General features: G+C 36.7%; 1 protein-coding gene across 5 annotated transcripts in view; it reads left to right on the top strand.

Moving 5' to 3' along the window:
* Positions 1–37: 37 nt before the first annotated feature.
* Positions 38–22,873, top strand: part of LOC130244242 (nesprin-1-like) — a 197,194-nt gene continuing 174,358 nt past the window's right edge. For all 5 annotated transcript variants that reach the window (XM_056476573.1, XM_056476574.1, XM_056476575.1 and 2 more), the window contains exons 1-12: positions 38–133; positions 1,857–2,060; positions 4,492–4,699; positions 5,968–6,080; positions 7,280–7,485; positions 8,065–8,214; positions 10,355–10,646; positions 11,946–12,118; positions 13,631–13,940; positions 15,646–15,810; positions 18,377–18,733; positions 22,295–22,431. In XM_056476573.1, coding sequence (XP_056332548.1) covers positions 89–133; positions 1,857–2,060; positions 4,492–4,699; positions 5,968–6,080; positions 7,280–7,485; positions 8,065–8,214; positions 10,355–10,646; positions 11,946–12,118; positions 13,631–13,940; positions 15,646–15,810; positions 18,377–18,733; positions 22,295–22,431 — 2,360 coding nt within the window. In that variant the 5' untranslated portion in view covers positions 38–88. The remainder of the gene's footprint in view (positions 134–1,856; positions 2,061–4,491; positions 4,700–5,967; positions 6,081–7,279; positions 7,486–8,064; positions 8,215–10,354; positions 10,647–11,945; positions 12,119–13,630; positions 13,941–15,645; positions 15,811–18,376; positions 18,734–22,294; positions 22,432–22,873) is intronic.

Below are 22,873 nucleotides of genomic sequence, written 5' to 3' on the forward strand. Positions count from 1 at the left end.
TGTAATATTTATATTCACATTTTCTGTGTAGGTGAATGTTGGCCTGAAAGAGAAGAAGATTGATGCTTTACAAGAGAAAGTTTCCGAGATGAAGCAGCTCTGTGGTGGACAAGATGTCCCCGCTAAACTACAAGTAAGTTACAGGTTGTTTATTTGATCGTTTGTTTCTTGAACTTAATGCTAGGGTTGTGCAATATGACAATGTATACTGTATCATATGGACTAATTAAAAAGTAATAATTATATTATACTCTATCGTTTATTTTGTGTTGTCACAAAACACTTTCTTTACGGTAATACAATTTCATAATTAAAGGTGCTGTATGTAAGTTTTTGACTCTTCTAAAGCATAAAAAACCATAATATGTTTGTGAATAGTTAAGAAACATGCTAAGTGAGCATTGTTGTTTATCTGAAAAACTATGCTGAAGTCAGATTTTCTGCTTTGAAAATGTTTTTTTCGTGCCAGAACGCGAAAGGAGCAGGAGAGGATCACCATTCAGTCGTACATGTACGACTCTGACACAGCCCAAGCAGAGAGTACAAAATCATTTGTGTCTTTGTACAGTTTTACAGCCAACTGTGTGCTAGTTTCAAGTGCCGAGCTTGTACACAGAAACTAATAACCACGCACACTGAATTAACTGTGACTGAGGCACCGAATGCGCTGCTCGAAGCCGCGACACGGCACACCAGACACTCTCTGTGGCGCACCAGAAGCATGAAGTGTCCCGAATCGTCGCGCCACGCATTTTTGAATTCTAAACATAGGTTTCTGCAGTGGTCCGCGGCGCCCAGCCGTCGACTTGAGTGTACCCTGATAGAAACCTATGTTTAGAATTCTAAAACGCATGCTAGTTAAGATCACAGGGAGCTTCTGGGATCGCGAGAAATGCAAACGGCTGAAGTATAAGGTAGACTCAATGAGAAGTACACATGTTTGCAAACCTACCTAAAGATACAACCAATAATTCCGATTAGAGCGATAATGTGGAGAATATTGCTCTTGTGTTGAGCCAAATGAGCCCTGCATCTAAAAATAGATAGTCTATCAATATTGGTGGGCGGGGGGACCGCACTACTACGTCAAGTTGTCGGTTTGAAAACCGCTCCAATTGGTTCTCCGTTTTTTATGTTGTTAAATTGAAAAAAAAAAAAAGCACTGGGTGTGCTTATATCACCCTAATATGACGGTCTATATACCATACATGCACATATGTCTGTCCAAACAGCTTGAAAAGTAGTAGTAGCACCATAGGTGCCCTTTAAAGGGTTAAACAAATGACGCACAGCACTACTACGGTTACAGAAAAGTTCGCGTGGTTATAATTCACTTACCCTTTAATACGTTTTGGTGCGATTATCACCCGCTATTAAAAAAATAGAATGTTTTGAATGAGAAGCTGTAATGCAGCCGTGGCAGGATGAATCTTGGGGTGGCGAATGAATGTAGCGGTAAACCATGATTTTATATATATATATATATATATATATATATATATATATATATATATATATATAAACATTGTTATCAGCAAATGAAATGACTTATATTGTGATATGAGATTTTTGTTTGTTGACGTTCTTTACAGCATATTTTATTTCAGTCACACTTTTTTTTAAAAGTTCAGTTTTAAAGGTCAGTATTTATAAACCATTAACGCTTTTGCTTCAATATGCTACTTATTAATAGTTATTATGGTTTGGGTAATATGTAGGATTAGATATGTAGAATAAAATCATGCAGAATATGTACTTTATAAATACTAATAAACAGTCAATATCTTAATAACATACAATAAACTAATAAGCAACTAGTTAATTATTCTAAAGCAAAGTCCGTAAATTCCTTCCAGGTCATGGAGACGGACCTCAGAAGAAAACTTAACAGCATTGAAGAGTTATGTGATCAAGCCAAGAACAACCTCCAGGATTTCTGCAGTCAGAAGAAGCAGCTGGAGGATTTCCTCAGCCAGATGTCTGAGTGGCTGATGAGCGTTGAGAGATCTTTGGTGGATTCACCCTGTGGAACGGCTCCTGAAGAGATCTGCAGAGTCAAGGTACAGAAGATTTAACATTCATTCATTCATTCATTCATTCAATTTCCTTCAGCTTAGTCCCTTATTTATCAGGGGTCGCCACAGCAGAATGAACCGCCAACTATTCGGGCATATGTTTGTGTGCAGCGGATGCCCTTCTAGCCACAACCCAATACTGGGAAACACCCTTACACTCTCGTATTCACACACACACATACACTACAGCCAGTTTTGTTTATCCAATTTACCTATAGAGCATGTGTTTGACATTTGTAATGTTTAACAACATTTTTAGGGCTCCACACTAACATCTGACTGCACAGATGAGTTCAACAGATGAAGGTATGAAGAGGTGTTTATTGACAATAATGTGATATGAGGTAGGGGTAAGGTGAAACACAGTCCAACGGTGATGAATAGGGTAGCGCTGGGGAATCTTGGATGGAGCAGACAGACAAAGGAAGATGTGCTGGAGAATCCTGGACGGATTAATCAGTGGCCACAGAATGCTAGGAGAACAGGAAACTGAGCCGGAATGCTCAGGCCAGGCAGGAGGTGGTGAAGACTTTGGATGAGGCACTCCTGGAGAGTTGTGGTCTCACCAGTGTGTCGCCTGACAGAACACTAGCAGCCAGGGAGTCACAGCAGGAAGGGCAACAACAGCACAGGGAAACGAGCACGGTCAAGCAGTAACGGGTAACACAAGATGCAACAAGTTAAGCTGCGGTCACACTGGAGTTTGATAATGCGAAATTCTGTCGTACGTCGCTGCGAAAAGGGGCGAGATTAAACAAGATGTTTAGACATTAAAAAAGCGAGCGATTTGCTCCATGTTTTAAATTTCTGTCCAGAGAGGTCGTGTTTTCATCTTCGATTGGTCTCACAGTCAAGTGATGCGATTTCGCTGGTCAGAGTTTACCAAGCTTGAACTTTGCACCGCAGCAACCTGCGAAACTTGACGCATGACCTTGCGTTTCCGGTCTGACGCATTCGAAAAGTCAAGTGTGACCGCAGCTTAACAATGAACCGACGAAGACATGAGGGAGGAGAGCACATTATAAAGGGAGAAAAGAACATGAGGACCAGGTGTAAACACTGAGACTAACGAGAACTAGATGCGGGCTAAACAAGGGGGCGTGGCAGCTGGAAAAAAGGAGGGAGGAACAGAGGAGCACATGGTGAACACAAACACAGGCCGAGCCATGTGTTCAGACACAACATAAACATAGATGCATAGAACGTAGACAACACAGACACAACATGTAACACAGACCCATGACAGTAGCATCTGTACATGCCTCAACACTAAGGTTTGTCTCTTGGAAATGTGGAAATGACTCTGAATATTTTGGATATTTGTAAGCATTTATATTTTTATGCCCAAATATGGACAGTGCACATTCATAAAGATTAAAAACAAGAAAAACATTGGTCCAGTAACACTAAAACATGAGCATGTTGTTGGGACAAAGTGTTAAAGTTCATCATTTAGTTCATCGCCAATGATATTTGGACATATTTAGATTAGATTAGATTCAACTTTATTGTCATTACACATGTACAAGTACAAGGCAACGAAATGCAGTTTAGGTCTAACCAGCAGTGCAATAGCAGCAAGTGCAGGATACAGGTATAAGTTATAAAGTGCAGTTATAGAAAAACTATGGTGATATTTACAGATGGATGTACTATCAACATTATATACAGGTTGTATTAGCTATGAACAGATTTACAATAAATGAATATATGTACAGGATACTATTATAAGTAAGAGGAGTGTGGGGGGTGTATTGGGGGGACAAAAGAGTCAGTGAGGGGCAGAGTTCAAAAGGAAGACAGCTCTGGGGAAAAAGCTGTTCCTCAGTCTGCTGGTTTTTGTCCGGGGGAGCCTGAAGCGCCTGCCGGAAGGCAGGAGAGAAAACAGTCTATGAGCAGGGTGAGAGGTGTCCTTAAGAATACTGCGTGCTCGGCGCAGACAGTGTTTCTTCTGGATGTCCTCTATGGCTGGCCTGTGATGTGTTGGGCAGTTTTCACCACCCGCTGCAGTGCCTTACGCTCAGCAACAGAGCAGCTTCCATACCAGACTGTGACGCAGTTGGTCAGTATGCTTTCTATTGTGCAGCGGTAGAAGTTCACCAGGACGGCTGATGAAAGCTGGTTTTTCTTTAGTTGCCTCAAGAAGAATAGGCGCTGGTGAGCCTTCTTGACCAGGCTGGAGGTGTTGGTGGTCCAGGAAAGGTCCTTAGAGATGTGGGTCCCCAGGAACTTGAAGGATGAGACAGGCTCTTGCAAAGCTCTTGAGATTAAAAAGAAGAAAAAATTGGTCCAGTAACACTGAAAACAATGATTGTTGATTGTTGCTACAAAATTAACATTATAAATCGATTAACCACTAACATAATAAATCAATTTACAGAGAAAACAAAAGTTTTACTATGCATAACATTTGTAGGAAATCCAAAAGGAGCTTCAGAACCAGCAGGCGAGCATTGATTCAGCCCGGGAAAGCTTGAACACACTTTGCAGAAAATACCCATCAGAGGAACTAGCTGGTCTAGGATCTTCTCTGACGGATCTCATCAAGAAATATGAAACGGTCAATCAGATCTGTGTGAAAAGGCTCGGGTCTATGCAGCACGGCCTCCAGCAGCACTTCAATGGTGAGAGCCACACTATATTCTTCATAAAATGATTGGTAAACGCATAAATAAAAGACTGTCTGCTTTGACATTGTGGTCATACTTTATTTTAAGGTACAGTACTCTGTATTAATAAAACATTCCAACACAGACTCCTTGTGAAAACGTACCCCTGTATACATTTCTGGAGAACGCGAATTATGTAGCCAGAGCTACTTAAGGTATGACGCATGTTTCTTTTTGCGCTACCAGCTGACTGCTTACCTCTGTGTGGAAGGCTTTACCGCTGTTACCAGTTTGCCTAGTGGCTTGCCGCGTATGTCAGCAGACTTGAGATGCAGAGAAGAGGTGATAACAGGGTGAGATCGTGGTAAGATCTGAAAACATGGTAAAATTCAGGCAGGAATGAGGGCTTTTTCTTGATTGCTTTTAAAAACACTGTCGGCTGGGTTTAGGGAAGGGGGTGATCAGGTCAATCGGTGCTTTTGAAAACACTATCGGTTGGGTTTAGGGAGGGGGCAGGCTGGTTTGTCAGTCATTCAGTCAGTCAGTCGACAGCGGCCTCTGCTGGATTTATGCAAGAACAGCAAGTGCGAATGGCACTCGCGAGAGAAATTTGAGATCTGAAAAAACGGCCTCTTGTGGATTCATGAAAAAAGAAAACTGCATAGCTCCTGGGACGTATTCACAATCTCCAGAAATGTAAATAGGGGTACATATCAATAATGGGTTGAAACATTAACTATGACTTTTGCCTCAATAAACTCCTAATAGATATTAAAGTAGTAGTTGGGTATATGTATTGAGTAGGATTATTTATAAATAAACAGCCCATATTTGAATAATATGCAGGTAAAAAGCAACACTGCAAAAACATATTTTCTTACTTAGAGACTTACTTAGATTTTGTCATGTTTGTAGTCCAAACATCTAAAATAAAAAATCAAGACGCATTTTCTTGACAAGAAAAACATTTTCCAAAAAATATTTTTTTACTGAAAACCAGCTAAATAATCTGCTATAGGGGTAAGTAAAATAATCTTATCTAAAACAAAATGATTTTATTTACACCACTGGCAGATAATTTAGCTTAGTTTTTTAGGAAAAACCCACTTACATTTGACATTATATTTCTGTAAACAAAATCATATGTTTTACTTGAAAAATGCTTCTTGATTTAAGAATTTGTGGATGTTTGGGCGAGAAACAAGACAAAAACTCAAAATAAGTCATTCATAGTGAGAAATTTGTGCTTAAACTAAAATGATTTAGAATTTTTCTCTCCTCAGATCTTGTTAAGGAGTTTCATACGTGGCTCTCAGGACAGAAAGACATTGTGAGAGAATGCGCAGACCATTCGGGTGATATGAGCGTGGTGGAACGCAAACTGCAGAAACTGAAGGTGAACTATCTTTCATAAAACCTAACTGATTCAGGAATGTCAAGAAAAAAGCTGTGTAAAGCTATAAAGTCACCTAAATAAAATAATGTTTAGTGTAAATAATTAACATTTTGAGTGGGATTTTAATTTAATCATGTTTTACTTTAGATTTGAGATATTTATGCATGTTTTTCTGCCAGCTTCATTATTCAAGGTGTCAGTTGTGCATTATCAGGGCCAGACAAAATCTGCAGACTGTCTGCTATTTCTACTCAGAATTGTTTTTTTAATCTGCAGATGTATGCAAAATGATTTTGAGAGTACATACCTATAAAATGAAAAATTACCCAGACTTTTTTTACAATGTTTACAATGCAAATACAATAAGAAACAACTACAGCAGGTCTCTCATAAAACACATACGCTAAAATACATAGAAAATATTACTTTACTAATGGTATTGTACATTAATAATCTGAACATCTGCATATTATTCAACAATAATGGCTTCTTTATAATGATGTTTATGACCAGCATTATTTATAGGATCAGGAAATCAGCAGTGAAAACACAAACTGATATGATGTAAACAGGATCATTAATATGCATGTCCCAGGCTGCATTTTGAGATGATTATTTTCCTCCCTTCATTTTTAAGTTTATCAAAGTTTATTTTAAACTTACCATTTATGTGCAACTCAAAGTCAAATCCTATCACACCAGTTATTTTTCTATGCGATACTAAGCAACAAATCTCTAGAACTCATCAGAAAATTAAATGCAGGATATATAGATTAAAAATTAATTTAACGCCACCCTGAAAAGGCATAAGGTATGTTTATTTGTATCCTCTGTTAATTTATCATGTTAATTGGAAAATTACCCCAAAATATTTGTAATTTGAGGTACACTTGTAGACTGTTGAGCATTGTGTTTAATGCACGTTTAAGCATCGTGTCTTATCACTCAGCACTATGATCTGTCTCACAGCAGAGCTCATTAGTATTCATGACCGTTCCAAATATGGTCAATAAGGACCTTCTGATTGTAAGGGTATTTCATGAAGTAATAAATACGCATATAAAACCATTTGTGGAGAATTTCTGAACTTACCTAAGCCATGTATCTACTATTTATATATTAGAGAATTAAACTTATTGAATCAATGCAATATATGGCACCTTTAGCGTGCATTGTCGAGTCGCTCTTGTGTCTTACAGGGAGCTCTGGAGCGGGTGGATGATGGAGACGATCGTCTAACACTGGTCTGCACGGAGGGAGAGAAGCTTCTTCTGCATCTCCCGAAAGCCAGCGCCGGCCAGGTTCAACAGAGCCTCTCCTCCATCCAGCAGGACTGGGACAGTTATGTGGAGCTGTGCAGACAGAACCAGCAGAACTTGGAGGACAGCGCCAGTCTGCTCAGCGGGTGAGAATAGAAAACACTGCTGTTTGCTGAGTTAATGATACAATACATAAGATTTGTTCATTGAAGGGCTCCAATTTTACCCCTTTTGCAAGATGTAAGATAAGCCTTTGGTGTCTCCAGAATGTGTCTGTAAAGTTTCAGCTCAAAATACCCAATAGATTATTTAATATACAATGCAGAATATGCCCATTTTGGAGTCTGAGGACAGTGTAGCTGTTTTTGTAGCCTTTGCCTTTAATTGCAAATGAACTGGATCTCCCCGTCCACCGTTTCCATGTGTGTTTTGGCTTTTCATGCCTTACGTCAAATAAACAGCAGTCAGTGACAGTGCCAGACACGGACAGACGGGTAATAAACCAGTAGATAATAGCATGAATTGTGACTTAAACTAAAGGTGTTACCAAAAAATGAAAAGCCAGTAAGCCCAAAATCCAAGTGTTTTGGTCTGTGGTGTCTCACCTTTAATAATGGAGCGGCAAGGAGTTTTGCTGTGGAGGAAACTGTACACTTGGCTCTCAGCTTGGCATGTGTTCATTTGTCACCAAACAATCTAAATTGAAATCTGTGTTTGTTTTGTAGGTTTGACAGCCGTCTGCAGAGACTGAGCCGCTGGCTGGAGCGCATGGATGTGAAGATGAGCACAGAGCTGCCAGAAGGAAGACACGGCGATCAGGAGAGAGTCACGCTGGAGCGGGTGGAAGAATTCCAGCATGAAGTGCTTAAAGAGAGGTGCAGATATTATGTTAAATCAATGTTTTGTCCTATTGTGTGCATTGACTGGGTCAATACACATTAGAGATGCACCGATGTATCAGATGTTGATATTTATCAGCGGACATTTAAAGCTATCAACATATCAGCAATAATAGGAAAAAAACAGATGCCGTTGGCTACATATTGTAATTTTCAATAAACCCTTTAATAAATGAAATTAGTAAATCAAATAAATCAATAAATAACTCAATAAATAAACCAAATTTATTTCAACTTGTGCCTCTCTTAAAATATTGGACAGTTGCATGTTAAATGAATGTAATACTTATTTAGTAAAATTTATTAAATGGAGAAAATAAAAATAGCTAGTGTTGTACGCAATTGAACAATATCGGTATTGGAATCTGGCAGAAGTTTTTGGTTAAACTTTTTCCTATGTCCATTAGAACAATTTTCAATTATCTTTGTTCAGAGTGAAACTTAAAGTCCTCCTCCTAGAAAGAACTTTTAAATTGGGAGAAAGTTGAATCCTAATGTACCTATCTGGTGTCTTGTTATTTATTGTTGATGCTCAATGGTATGTCTCATCTGTCTAATTTTGATCATTTTGTTTTTAGGTTTGTACAGCACAATGGTCAACAACTGTTGTTTTATTGTGCTTTCTAAATAAACAAACTAAACTAATAACAATTAATACATCTCTAATCCCTAATAAACATTTTATTCTGCATCAGCAAAATATGTATAATTTTTTTAGATCATGCATACCCCAAAATAAAATAAATATCAATCTATATTCCTATAAATATTTTTCAAATACATTTTTATTGTATTTAAAAACATAATTTAAAAAAAATACATTTTATATTAATATACAATTCTCAATATATTATTGATCAAATAGCCAGGACTGTTTAATTTTAAAATTATTATTATAATTTTTTTTTCTTTCTGTAATTTTTAAATTTGTTACATGTATTTATTTAAATGCATGCATATAATTTATATATTCTATTCCATATATTATATTCTGTATTCAGAACTATAAAACTAATGCAAAATAAATAATCATGTTGCTTTATTTCTGTATTTATTATTATTATTTACTTTACTAAGAGATATGGCTTAAAATGTCATGGTTTTTTTAGAGATTTAATTTTTTGTTTTTTTGTTTTGACATTTTAATAATCTTATATAATAATTTCTATAATGCACAAGTAACAGTGAGAGTGAGTGTTTTTTGAATGACAAAACAAATATTTTTAAATACATTTTTTATTTGATTAAATATGTAGTTCTCAAGATATTATTGATAAAACAGCAAGGGCTTTATTTGATCTACATATAACTTTAATTTTTTATATTTATTTTTATAATATAAAATATTTAAATTTATTGCATGCATCTGTTGATTTCATATATCTATCTAAATGTACTACAGGTATATATTTAGCATATAATGTAAAATAAAATTTTGTTTCTTTATTTATTTGTGTTAATATTATTTTTTAAAAGTGCTGGGCCAAAATAAAAGTTTGTTTTGACATAATATATTTGTGTCTGTTATATGCAGTTGAAGTCAGAGTTATTAGGCCTCCTGAATTATTAGCCTCCCTGTATATTTTTTCCTAATTTCTGTTTAACAGAAAGAAGATAACTCATTTCTAATAACTGATTTCTTTTATCTTTGCCATGATGACAGTACGTAATATTTTACTAGATTTTTTCAAGACACTAGTATTCAGCTTAAAGTGACATTTAAAGGCTTAACTAGGTTAATTAGGCAGGTTAGGTTAATTGGGCAAGTCATTTTATAATGGTGGTTTGTTCTGTAGACGATCAAAAAATGCCTAGGAGGGCTATTAATTATTGACCTTAATTATTATTGACCTTAAAATGGTTTAAAAAAAATAAAAAATGCTTTTATTCTAGCCGAAATAAAACAAATAAGACTTTGTTCAGAAGAAAAAAATATTATAGGAAATACTGTGAAAATTTCCTTGCTCTGTTAAACATCATTTGGGAAATATTTGAAAAAGAAAAAAAATTCAGAGGAGGTCTAATAATTTTGACTTCAACTGTATAACCCGTCATATAATGCACAAGAAACCGAAGTGAAGAAGTGATTTTTGAATTGTGAATGCTGGTGCTGCAGGGACTCGTTTGAGGGTCTGTGTCAGGAGGCTCAGGCTCTCAGTGAAGGAGGTCACGGCAGCGGGTCAGAGGTCAGAGCCTCCGCGCAGCTGCAGCTCCAGCATCAGTCTCTGCTGAAGGCTGCGCGGGAACGGCTGCGCGTCTGTCAGCTCAGCATGCAGGAGCAGCAGAACTTCCAGGAGACGCTGCAGAGCACATGGCTGTGGCTGAGCGGCGCACAAGAGCGGCTCACTGCTCTCAACAGCACCAGCGGGAATAAAGAGACCCTGGAGAAGAGACTGTTGCTTGTTCAGGTCAGAAAACACACACTTTTGAAGATTCGCTGATTCATCTTTTAGTATGCTAATAGCGCATTCCTGTAATTACAGCAAGTTTCTTATGCTAAATGAAGTTTTACTTCAGCCATTAATTAATTGCAGACTCAAACTCTTTGTTATAAATTTTTGCTATAAATGTTTTATTATTTTAATTATTTTAATATTTTTACATTTTCTTTTAGTATGCAATTGCATTTTACATTTATTTCACTTTATTTTGTTTTATTTGATTTTTTTTTAGGATTATATATAATTGAAAGATATTGAATAGAATAGAAAGAACTTGACTTTTTTTATTGTATTAAATTTTATTACATTTTATAACATTTTTAATTAAATTTTATTTTATTTTATTTTATTTTATTTATTTTAATTTTTATTTTATTTATTTTATTTTATTTTATTTTATTTTATTTTTATTTTTTTTATTTTATTTTATTTTATTTTATTTTATTTTATTTTGTTTTATTTTATTTTATTGAGATGAGGTTTCATCAATTTTATTTATTTATTTTTTTTGAATGATTTATTTATTCAAGTGATTTTAAATGGCTTATGTTTTATTAAACCTGAACCTAAATAAAAATATAACAGTCAGCCGTTTTATTTTCAGATTAATTTCTGCGAATAAACATGTCATATTATTTATCAAACATAATCTCAACCTTCTTGCCAGACATCATTATATTATACATTAATGATATTATAAATAAATTTTTTTGATAATGTATGCAACATCAATTTTATAGTTGGGTTAATTTATACTGCACCTCTTTGCTCTATTGCTTTAACCCTTGTGTACTGTTCAAATTGACCACCCTTTCATTATGTTTGTAGCTGTTTTTGCCCCATTGACCTTTATTATAACCACTTTTTTTGATTGCAAAGAAGAAAAATCACAAATTGTACCTCTTCCCAACAGGGAAAACTATGAATGCATTATTATATGGTGTCATGGCTTTGCAATCAAAAATGTCATTATAATGGGGCAAAAACAGCCACCAACACAACGAAAGGGTAATCAATTTGTCCAGAGTGTATTGTTGAACTTTTGAAAAATTCCAAAGCATTTTCCCAAAATATGTTTAAATAAGATTTGTCACCAAATATCATCCCATATGCTGAAACACAGAAAGCTGTGGCCAAATTAAGATTCAAAACCACCCCAGAGTGGATGAAAACATCCCCAACAGCACACAAGGGTTTATAATTCTGGAGGACAGCTCACTTCTAAAACATTATGTAATGACTGATATTATGCTGATCTTGTTTCAGGACATCTTGCTGATGAAGGGTGAAGGAGAAGTGAAGCTCAACATGACGGTCGGGAAGGGCGAGCAGGTGTTGAAGAACTGCAGTCGAGATAAACAGGAAGTGATTCGTTCTCAGCTCAAGAGTCTGAAGGATTCCTGGGCGAATATCCTCATGACTGCCATGAGTTGCCACAGGTCAGATCCTGTCTCTGATCTTTAAAAATCACATGTTAAAATCCTTGAATTTTTTTTTTAACACATGAACATGTAAACACTGCAAAAAAACTTTTTTTTTTTACTTATTTCCAGTCCAAATATCTACAAACTCTTAAATCAAGAAGCGTTTTCTAGACAAGCAAACATTTTTGTCTTGTTTTTTTTGTCTTTTGTCTTTGTTTAAGATATAATATAGCAAAATTAAGTGAGTTTTTCCCTAAAACAAGCAAAACAATATTTCGTTTTGATATAAGATTATTTAGCTTACCCCATTTGAAACTGCCCACTGTCGCTTGAAATTCAATTGAGATGGTCAAAGGAGGGTGGAGCAATAAACTCCTATGTGTCACCATAGCAGCAGATTCAAAACTCTAATGGCATATGGCTGCTTCTCACTCAGGGCTGTTTATGCTAATGAGGGAGAGTTTGTCACTAATGGGCGGGGCTTTCCCCTTCTGATGACACATACAATGGGAGAATGTCATGAGATCATGAGATCATATGTTTATATAATTATTAATCACATGTTTCTAAATGGTCTGTCTCTAAAAGTGAGGGGCACGGGTCCCCCCCAGTTGCTACGCCCCTGCACCCTGGAGTACTTTATTTGAGATTTTAACAGATTAGTGTGTGTTGAGCATCAGTTAAGACAACGTTAGCACCTGACAGCTTTAAATGTGGGAAAAACTGGATAATTTGGAGCTTTTGTCAGCTAATTTCAACTTCCGGGTTTAAAATAATTGTTGGGGCGGAATAAAAATCAGTGACGTAGTGTGAATCTGCTAGTGGAGTGATGACACGTTGGTTTCTCATTATTATTCATAGCTCAATTTTCTTATCATATGAGAAGACCGGCTTGTTAATTATTCATGAGAGCACGTGCTTTCCGAAAGCAAGGCTGACCTGCCAAGCTGCGAGTCCCAATGACTGAGTGAGACCACTTTTTTCCATGATCCACGGGGTTTGTGGCATGTTTTTCCCCTGCGATTCTGTCAGGGCCGATAAAGCAAGCATTTTTGTCGGGAGAGCTGTATGAGAATTGGAGAAAGGCGAACATTCAGACACATCGCCTAGATCGGTGCTGCTGTGTTTGCCGATGTTTAAAATCCTCCAGATTACCGGCAGGGCTAATGGTTGAAATTGACAGGGCAAGAGACCTGCTGCACTGCTATCCACTGTGTGTGCATTCAGACCCTGGGATTCAGGAGGAGAGAAGTCCTCCTCATTCATAGTGTTTATATGAACACAATTATCTTTATAATGATATAACAAATGGTTATGTGGATATGAAATTACGAACAACAAATGTAGCAGGACATTAAAATACTTCCTGTTTATTTTTTTAGATTTTTACCTTTTGTAAACTGTAAAATCATGGGTTTCTTCACAGTTTGTGTCTCATTTTGTGAGCCAACTTACAACAGTTGTTCGCTCCCCTATTTTTTCCTGGGCTGCATCACTGTAATAAACATATGTGTGTGTGTGTTACAGTCGTCTGGAGTGGACTGTTGCTCAATGGAGCAGTTTTCAGGAGAGTAAAGCGCAGCTGCAGCAGTGGATGGAGATGGTGGAACAGGAGGCAGGAGTGGCTCTACCGCAGCAGCCCGGGCTGAAAGAGAAAGCCTCGCTGTTGGAGAGACTGCGGGTCATTCAGGCCGATGTGGAGGTCCACTCCACAGCACTGAGCCGCCTCAATGAGAAAGCCACAGAGCTGTATGAGAAGACAGGAGACCAGGCGTTTGCAGAGGGACCAAAATCTGACTTCAACACACAGTTCACCAACATCACTGCAGTCATTAAAGTAAGAATTGGTTTAATAACATTTTCTTACAATCACTCAGGGCTTTATATCACAGACCTCTGTGAAGTAATATTCTTTGCCCCAACGTGACTGAAATTTCCTGCACTCACTGTTGATTTTCCTTTTTCTTGGTTGTGCCATGGCTCGCCAAAGCGACATTATCAATTATGTTTCCTTCAGTTTGGTCGGATCATTTTACTTCATAACAGCAACTGCTGCCTAATTGAAGGCATGTGATAGCGACACCCGGTAGTTATTTATTGAATTCCGTTCATTTTTGTATAGCCGGCCAGATTCTATTGATATTTCTAAAAAGCCTTGCAGGCCGCCACAAAACTGATTGCGGGCCGCAGATGGCCCGCGGGCCGTAGTTTGGACACCCCTGCGCTAGATGAAACACCAGTGTGAATGTGGATCATTTTCAATCTAAAAAGCCATTTTAAATTGAAAACGTATCGGTGGAAACGGGGCCTCACACAGGTGAGTGGGCTTGACAAACCACCCATAGAAACACTCTTCTCTCTATATAAAAAAAACAAACAAAAAAAAAACTCCCTCCTAACTCTAGCACTTAATTCACTGAGCACAAACAGTTCCTCTGTATAATGAGCACTTCTTGTGTGTATTGCCTCTTGTTGTTGAATTACTGAATGCCTCCTCGGTTGTAAGTTGCTTTGGACTAAAGCGTCTGCTAAATGAGTAAATGTAACGCATTCATTGCCTGATAAGCACTATAGATAATAATGTGGGAGGAATGTTTTCATGTTATTCATTCAATTTCTTTCCCAGCTTAGTCCCTTTATTAACCTGGGGGTTGCCAAAGGGGAATGAACCGCCAACTTATCCAGCATATGTTTTATGCAGCGGATGACTTTACAGCTGCAACCCATCACTGGGAAACATCCATACACACTCACACACATACACTATGGAAAATTTAGCTTACCTAATTCTCCTATACCACATGTGTTTGGATTGTGAGGGGAAACCGGAGCACCCGGAGGAAACCCATGCCAACACGGGGAGAACATGCATACTCCACACAGAAATGCCAACTGACCCAGCCGAGGCTCGAACCTTCTTGTTGTGAGGCGATTGTGCTACCCACTGCGCCACCGTGACGCCCCTGTTTTCATATTATATGTTAGTAATATTTCATCCACTGGGAGTTTATTGGTTTAGCAAAAGTAACTACTTTTTCAGAGATTGTTATAACACCACAACTACAACGATAAAGAGACAGAGGGATGATATCATTGGGATCACTTTCAGAACCCTTTTTTCCAACTGATGAAGGATAAAACACTGACAGCCTGTCAAAGTCCTTAGAGAATTAAAGGGCTTGCACAATTAAAAGATACAGACGGCATTGTGGAGAAGCTCACTGCCTAATGTAAAGCCCTTTTTTAAAAGATTATTTAAAGATATTGACTATTATGTAAACAATTGGTTATACCATGGGAAATAATCATTTAAAAAATTCATGGACGTTATGAAAGTCATGCTGGGAAATTGAAGTATAAAAATAAAAGTAGCGCAGGAATCCAGTTCTAGTTTAAGTGTCTTTGTGTAAAAATAAACAAATCACTATTGTTCATCTTTTGTAGACGCAAATATATTTATCATTATATTTATATTTCTCATTATCATGCATGCTGTGAACGGGCCTTACGACTGATATTTTGTGTAATGTGTCATTTTGCAGAGTAAAGTCCAGCAGATGGAGGAGATTGTCAAAGAACATGAGCAGTACATGGAGTCAGTGCGGGACCTGAACGACTGGCTCACCTCGGCTAAAGAAGAGCTCCAGCGCTGGTCAGACATGTCTGGAGACGCAGCTTCTGTTCAGAGGAAACTCTCTAAAGTCAGAGTACGTTCTTCTTGTCATTCTTATACTGATGTAAAGTTAAGATGCATATTAAAACTTAAGGATGATGAAATAATTCTGGTATTAACACTATTTTAACTTAAAACTTTGTGTGTCAGTTTTAAAAAATGACATTGTCTACAGCGAACAAAATATCCATGTTAAACAAAAACATATTTTTTGAAGCATCTTTCACTGACATAGATTCCTTAACCAGGATCAGTCGTAAAAATAACTTTCATGAATGCTTTGAATTTGAGGATTTTCATCCTTAAAATAAAAATTGTTTACATAATATCTCAATAATATAATATCCCTACAACATCTCACCCCCCTTCTGACCTTATTAAATGTCTACACAACATTAATATATGGATGACTAATAATTTTTTTTAAAGAGCCCATATTATACATGAAATAGGGTCATATTTAGGTTGTAAGGGTCTCCAACAACAGTCTAATATGCATGCAAGGTCATAAAACACTTTGATGGTCTTATAATCTGCATTTATTTTTACCTAATTATCCCAACGACTCTCATATGAATCGTTCAGCGATTCATTTGTTCCCAACCCCCTCCTCAGCGCGAAGCTAATCTGCGCTGATTGGACCGATGACAGCCTGCTGCGATTGGTCGACAGTGACAGGCTTCAGCACGAGACAGAGTGAAATGCCCAGCTGGTAATCAACTATATAAAAGTAGTCACAGTGCACACGCGCTTCATAGTGTAAGGCTTTTTTCACACACACACACACACACAACCCTCCTCAGAAGAACTGGGGAGATCGACGCGAGTCTCTCTCTCTCTCTCTCTCTCTCTCTCTCTCTCTCTCTCTCTCTCTCTCTCTCTCTCTCTCTCTCACACACACACACACACACACACACAACGCTCCTCAGAAGAACTAGGGAAAGCGACGCGAGTCTCTCTCTCTCTCTCTCTCTCTCTCTCACACACACACACACTCACACACACACACACACACACAACGCTCCTCAGAAAAACTAGGGAAAGCGACGCGAGTCTCTCTCTTTCTCTCTCTCTCTCTCTCTCTCTCTCTCTCTCTCTCTCACACACACACACACACACAACGCTCCTCAGAAGAACTAGGGAAAGCGACGCGAGTCTCTCTCTCTCTCTCTCTCTCTCTCACACACACACACACACACACACACACACACACACAAAACGCTCCTGTCTCCTAGCTTACGATCGATCGCCATAGCAACGACAAACGGCAGTGGAACGCGAGCTCACAAAAGCCTTTAACGTTAAATCCGTAAACAAAGCGGCACGCGTCGCGTTTTTAACGTGGCTTACATGTGATAAGAGAATATAAAGAGTAACCGCGTGTACTGTACCAGGTTAACAACTCATCTTTGGGTAGAGACTGTCAATATTATCCATCTGAGCACAGCGTGACTTCATTCGACCCGCGGCGTCTGTGTGTGTGTGTCTAGTGTTTTTTCTGTGTTAGTGGGCCTGGTTTGCGTGCGTAACTACTGGCGAGGCTTGTGTTTCGTGGCTGCGTCATCGCGAAACACCTAATGACTCGTTATCAAGACGACTCGTTTGAAGCACTATGAGTCGACTCTTTTATAGATGAATCAATAGTTTTAAACACTGTACACTTACAGATTTAAGCCTTAGCTGGATATTTCACTTCACTTAGAGCTGTGTTACACACTACATGGAAGGGCATTTTCAAAAACCCATAATATGGGCTCTTTAAGTTAAATGCCAGTAAAACTGAAGGCCTTCTGGTTGGCTCTAGGTCTGTTTTATCCAAAGCTCAATCTTTTACCCTGTTCATTGATAAACTAGGGTTGGGTACTGAAACCCGGTGCCATTATAGCACCGGTACCTTTGTAACCGGTATGTACCAGACCGAATCAGCATATGCATTTCGGTGCCCAGTTGGCATGTCTGTGTGGAGTTTACATGCTCCCCCTTGTGTTGGCGTGGGTTTCCTCCGGGTGATCAGGTTTCCCCCAGAGTCCAAACACATGCGCTATTGTGGAATTGGATGAACTAAACTGGTCGTAGTGTTAAGAGTGCATGAATGTGAGAGTGTATGGGTGTTTCCTAGTTCTGGGTTGCAGCTGGAAGGGCATCTGCTGCGTAAAACATATGCTGGAATAAATGGCGGTTCATTTCTCTGTGGCGACCCCTGATAATCACTAAGCCGAAGGAAAATGAATGAATGATCCCTCTCAGTTCTCCTAATCTCTCATAGTAATATGTCAAATTTCGATTGAAACTATTTGTCATAAAAACTACAGCCTGTGCTGCGTCTACCTTTATTATTATTGATGTATGCGACATGTTTCATTTGCACTATGGCTAAAATAAACGTCTTTATTAAACTCCATCTTAGTCAGTTATTAAACATTCCTTTAACATTACACTGTTATTTACTTTACTGTATGAATTGCATTGGGAGGATTAAAATCGGTCCCGACCAATGTCAACTGCAAATCTACGCCCTTGACCTACATTGTCTTACCTTAAAGTAAAGGAGGTCAGTTTTGATTCCGTTCAGACAATAATGTTCTGACATTGAATTCTAGGGTCTATTAGACTCCAGGAAGCAGGGCCGTGAGCGTCTGACCCGAGTCCAGAGCTGCGGTGCCGCCACACGCGACCACACGTCTACTGTGGGCTGTGAGGTCCTGGAGCGGGAGGAGGCCGGGCTGCTCTCCGCCTGGGAGCAGTGGGAGCGTGGAGCTAAACACGTGTGCTCGGGTCTGGAGGGCGTTCTGGCTCAGATGGCAAACTCAGAGCAGGAGTTCAACAGTTTGGCTGCGCAGCTGGAGCAGGACCTGCAGGAGTTCAGCAGCAAACTGCAGGAGTGGCGCATCAAGCTGCAGCAGGTGGAGGAGATGAGTGCAGGAGACGAGGCGGTGCAGGGCTGGCAGATAGCCAAGGTGAGGCCTGCAGAGATTAGATATTAAACCGTGTTAAAGAGATGCAAATGTTGGAGTTTTGCTGATCATTTTTATCTAATTTTAGCCGATAGCCAGTAGCTTATACCAATACCGATAATAATAGAATTGCACAATATTGGATTTTGCTGATGCTTTATATATTTTTTGTTGATAGCTGTGGCGATACCAATAATTATAGAGACATATAGTATTGAATTTTTTCTGTATTTTTTATCTAATTTTGGCCGATAGCCAGTAGTCGATGCCAATAACGATAACAATACAAATAAGAATAGTAATGCACAATATTGGATTTTGCTGATATTTTTATCAAATTTTACCCAATAACCAGTAGCCTTGGACAATACAGATATCAATACTAATAACGTTAATACTAGAAATGGACAACATTGGATTTTGCTGATATTTTTATAAAATTTTACCCAATAACCAGTAGCCTTGGACAATACAGATATCAATACTAATAACGTTAATACTAGAAATGGACAACATTGGATTTTGCTGATATTTTTATAAAATTTTACCCAATAACCAGTAGCCTTGGACAATACAGATATCAATACTAATAACGTTAATACTAGAAATGGACAACATTGGATTTTGCTGATATTTTTATAAAATTTTACCCAATAGCCAGTAGCCTTGGACAATACCGATATTAATACTAATAACGTTAATAATAGAAATGCACAACATTGGATTTTGCTGATATTTTTATCAAATTTTACCCAATAACCAGTAGCCTTGGACAATACCGATATTAATACTAATAACGTTAATACTAGAAATGGACAACATTGGATTTTGCTGATATTTTTATCAAATTTTACCTAATAGGCAGTAGCCTTGGAAAATACTGATATTAATACTAATAACGTTAATAATAGAAATGCATAACATTGGATTTTGCTGATATTTTTATCAAATTTTGCCCAATAGCCAGTAGCCTTGGACAATACCGATATTAATACTAATAACGTTAATACTAGAAATGCACAACATTGGATATTGCTGATATTTTTATAAAATTTTACCCAATAGCCAGTAGCCTTGGACAATACCGATATTAATACTAATAACGTTAATACTAGAAATGGAAACATTGGATTTTGCTGATATTTTTTTATAATTTTGCCCTATAGCCAGTAGCCTTGGACAATACCGATATTAATACTAATAACGTTAATAATAGAAATGCACAACATTGGATTTTGCTGATATTTTTATCTAATTTTAGTTTATAAGCAATGCCGATACCAATAATTATAAAGATGCATAATATCACATTTTTGTCTATGTTTTTTCTCTAATTTTGGCTGATAGCCAGTAGCCGATGCCAATACCGATACCAATACAGATGATAATAGAATTGTGCAGTATCGGATTTTCCTGATATTTTCATCTAATTTTTATCCATAATCGATGCTGATACCAATTATTCTAGAGATACATAATATAGAATTTTTGACTTTGTTGTTTTTATCTAATTTTGGCCCATAGCCAGTAGCCGATGCCATACTGATACCGATAATAATATAATTGCACAATTTTGGATTTTGTTGATAATTTTAACTATTTTTGGTCTATGATCGATGCAGATACCACTTATTATAGAGATGCATTATTTTTATTTGATGCATTATTTTTAATTTTTGTCTTTTTTTATCCTATTTTGTGCCGATAGCTAGTAGCTGATGCCAATACTGATATCAGACCTGTAATAATAGAAATAAACAAGATTTGATTGGATTTTGCTGATATATTTCATATTATAGAATTTTTGTCTATATTTTTTATCTAATTTTGGACGATAGCCAGTTGTTGATGCCAATATTGATACTGATAGTAATAAAAATACACAATATTGTATTTTGCAGATTATTATTATTTTTTTGTTAATATTGGCCTATAAAAAAGTTGCCATGTCCAGTACCGATACTGATAATAATAGAAATGCATAATATTGGATTTTGCTGATATTTTTATCTAATTTTTATCCATAATCGATGCTGATACCAATTATTCTAGAGATGCATAATATAGAATTTTTGACTTTGTTGTTTTTATCTAATTTTGGCCGATAGCCAGTAGCCGATGCCATACTGATACCGATAATAACATAATTGCACAATTTTGGATTTTGTTGATAATTTTAACTATTTTTGGTCTATGATCGATGCAGATACCACTTATTATAGAGATGCATTATTTTTATTTGATGCATTATTTTTAATTTTTGTCTTTTTTTATCCTATTTTGTGCCAATAGCTAGTAGCTGATGCCAATACTGATATCAGACCTGTAATAATAGAAATAAACAAGATTTGATTGGATTTTGCTGATATATTTCATATTATAGAATTTTTGTCTATATTTTTTATCTAATTTTGGACGATAGCCAGTTGTTGATGCCAATATTGATACTGATAGTAATAAAAATACACAATATTGTATTTTGCAGATTATTATTATTTTTTTGTTAATATTGGCCTATAAAAAAGTTGCCATGTCCAGTACCGATACTGATAATAATAGAAATGCATAATATTGGATTTTGCTGATATTTTTATCTAATTTTTATCCATAATCGATGCTGATACCAATTATTCTAGAGATGCATAATATAGAATTTTTGACTTTGTTGTTTTTATCTAATTTTGGCCGATAGCCAGTAGCCGATGCCATACTGATACCGATAATAACATAATTGCACAATTTTGGATTTTGTTGATAATTTTAACTATTTTTGGTCTATGATCGATGCAGATACCACTTATTATAGAGATGCATTATTTTTATTTGATGCATTATTTTTAATTTTTGTCTTTTTTTATCCTATTTTGTGCCGATAGCTAGTAGCTGATGCCAATACTGATATCAGACCTGTAATAATAGAAATAAACAAGATTTGATTGGATTTTGCTGATATATTTCATATTATAGAATTTTTGTCTATATTTTTATCTAATTTTGGACGATAGCCAGTTGTTGATGCCAATATTGATACTGATAGTAATAAAAATACACAATATTGTATTTTGCAGATTATTATTATTTTTTTGTTAATATTGGCCTATAAAAAAGTTGCCATGTCCACTACCGATACTGATACCGATAATAATAGAAATGTACAATATTGGATTTTGCTGATATTTTATGTAATTTTTTTTCATTAGTCAGTGCCGATACCAATAAATATAGAGATGCATAATATACAATTTTATGCAGACATTGTTCATTTAACTTTGGCTGATAGGCAAAGCCAAACCTAAAAGTAATGCACCAATTTAAGTATCAGCTTTGTGATTTTTATTCCCCATAAGCGGCCATTAAATCAAACTTGTGAGTTTGACACCAATTAATGCTTCCTTTTTAAACAGAACTAACTAAATATTAAAGTTTTTTTGCTTGAATTTTTATAAGCATGACACAGCAGCTCCTGAAAACAAAAATCACATTTCTGATCCGGCAGGTGCTTGGACTCGTTTTATTATTTCTATAATTTTATATTTACTATACTTCATCTTTTTTGTGGCTCAGGACACCCTGGAAGCACTGCTGAACGTGGAGCCCATGTCTGACAATCTGAAGTGTCAGCTAAACGATTTGTGCCGTTTCTCCAGAGATCTGGGCGCTCAATCTGAAAGAGTGTCTGCACTCATTAAAGAATACAACAGGTAGGAGAGCTCAAGACCAACACTTCTAGGTTTTACTCTATGTTTTATTATATAGCAGGAAATCTTAGTATCCAGAGACAGACAAGTTGTTATTGTTAATTAAAATAAATAAACTTTCATAAATAAAGTTGATATTATTATTTAAGTTGATAATACAACACAATACAACACAATACAATGCAATAAAATACAATACAATGCAATACAACACAATACAATACAATGCAATAAAATACAATACAATGCAATACAATGCAATACAATATAAAATAAATACAAAAATGACAAATGTTGCCTTTGCAAGTTTTGGTTGAAGTACTAAAATTACTTAAACTAAACAAAAACAAAACTAAATAGGAAGACAAACAAATGGAATAAAAGTAACTAAAGCACATAACATTACAGCTTAATCTAACATTAATGTAAAAGCTAAATATTAATG

The sequence above is a fragment of the Danio aesculapii genome, chromosome 17, assembly GCF_903798145.1.
Source record: "Danio aesculapii chromosome 17, fDanAes4.1, whole genome shotgun sequence".
Lineage (NCBI taxonomy): Eukaryota > Metazoa > Chordata > Actinopteri > Cypriniformes > Danionidae > Danio > Danio aesculapii.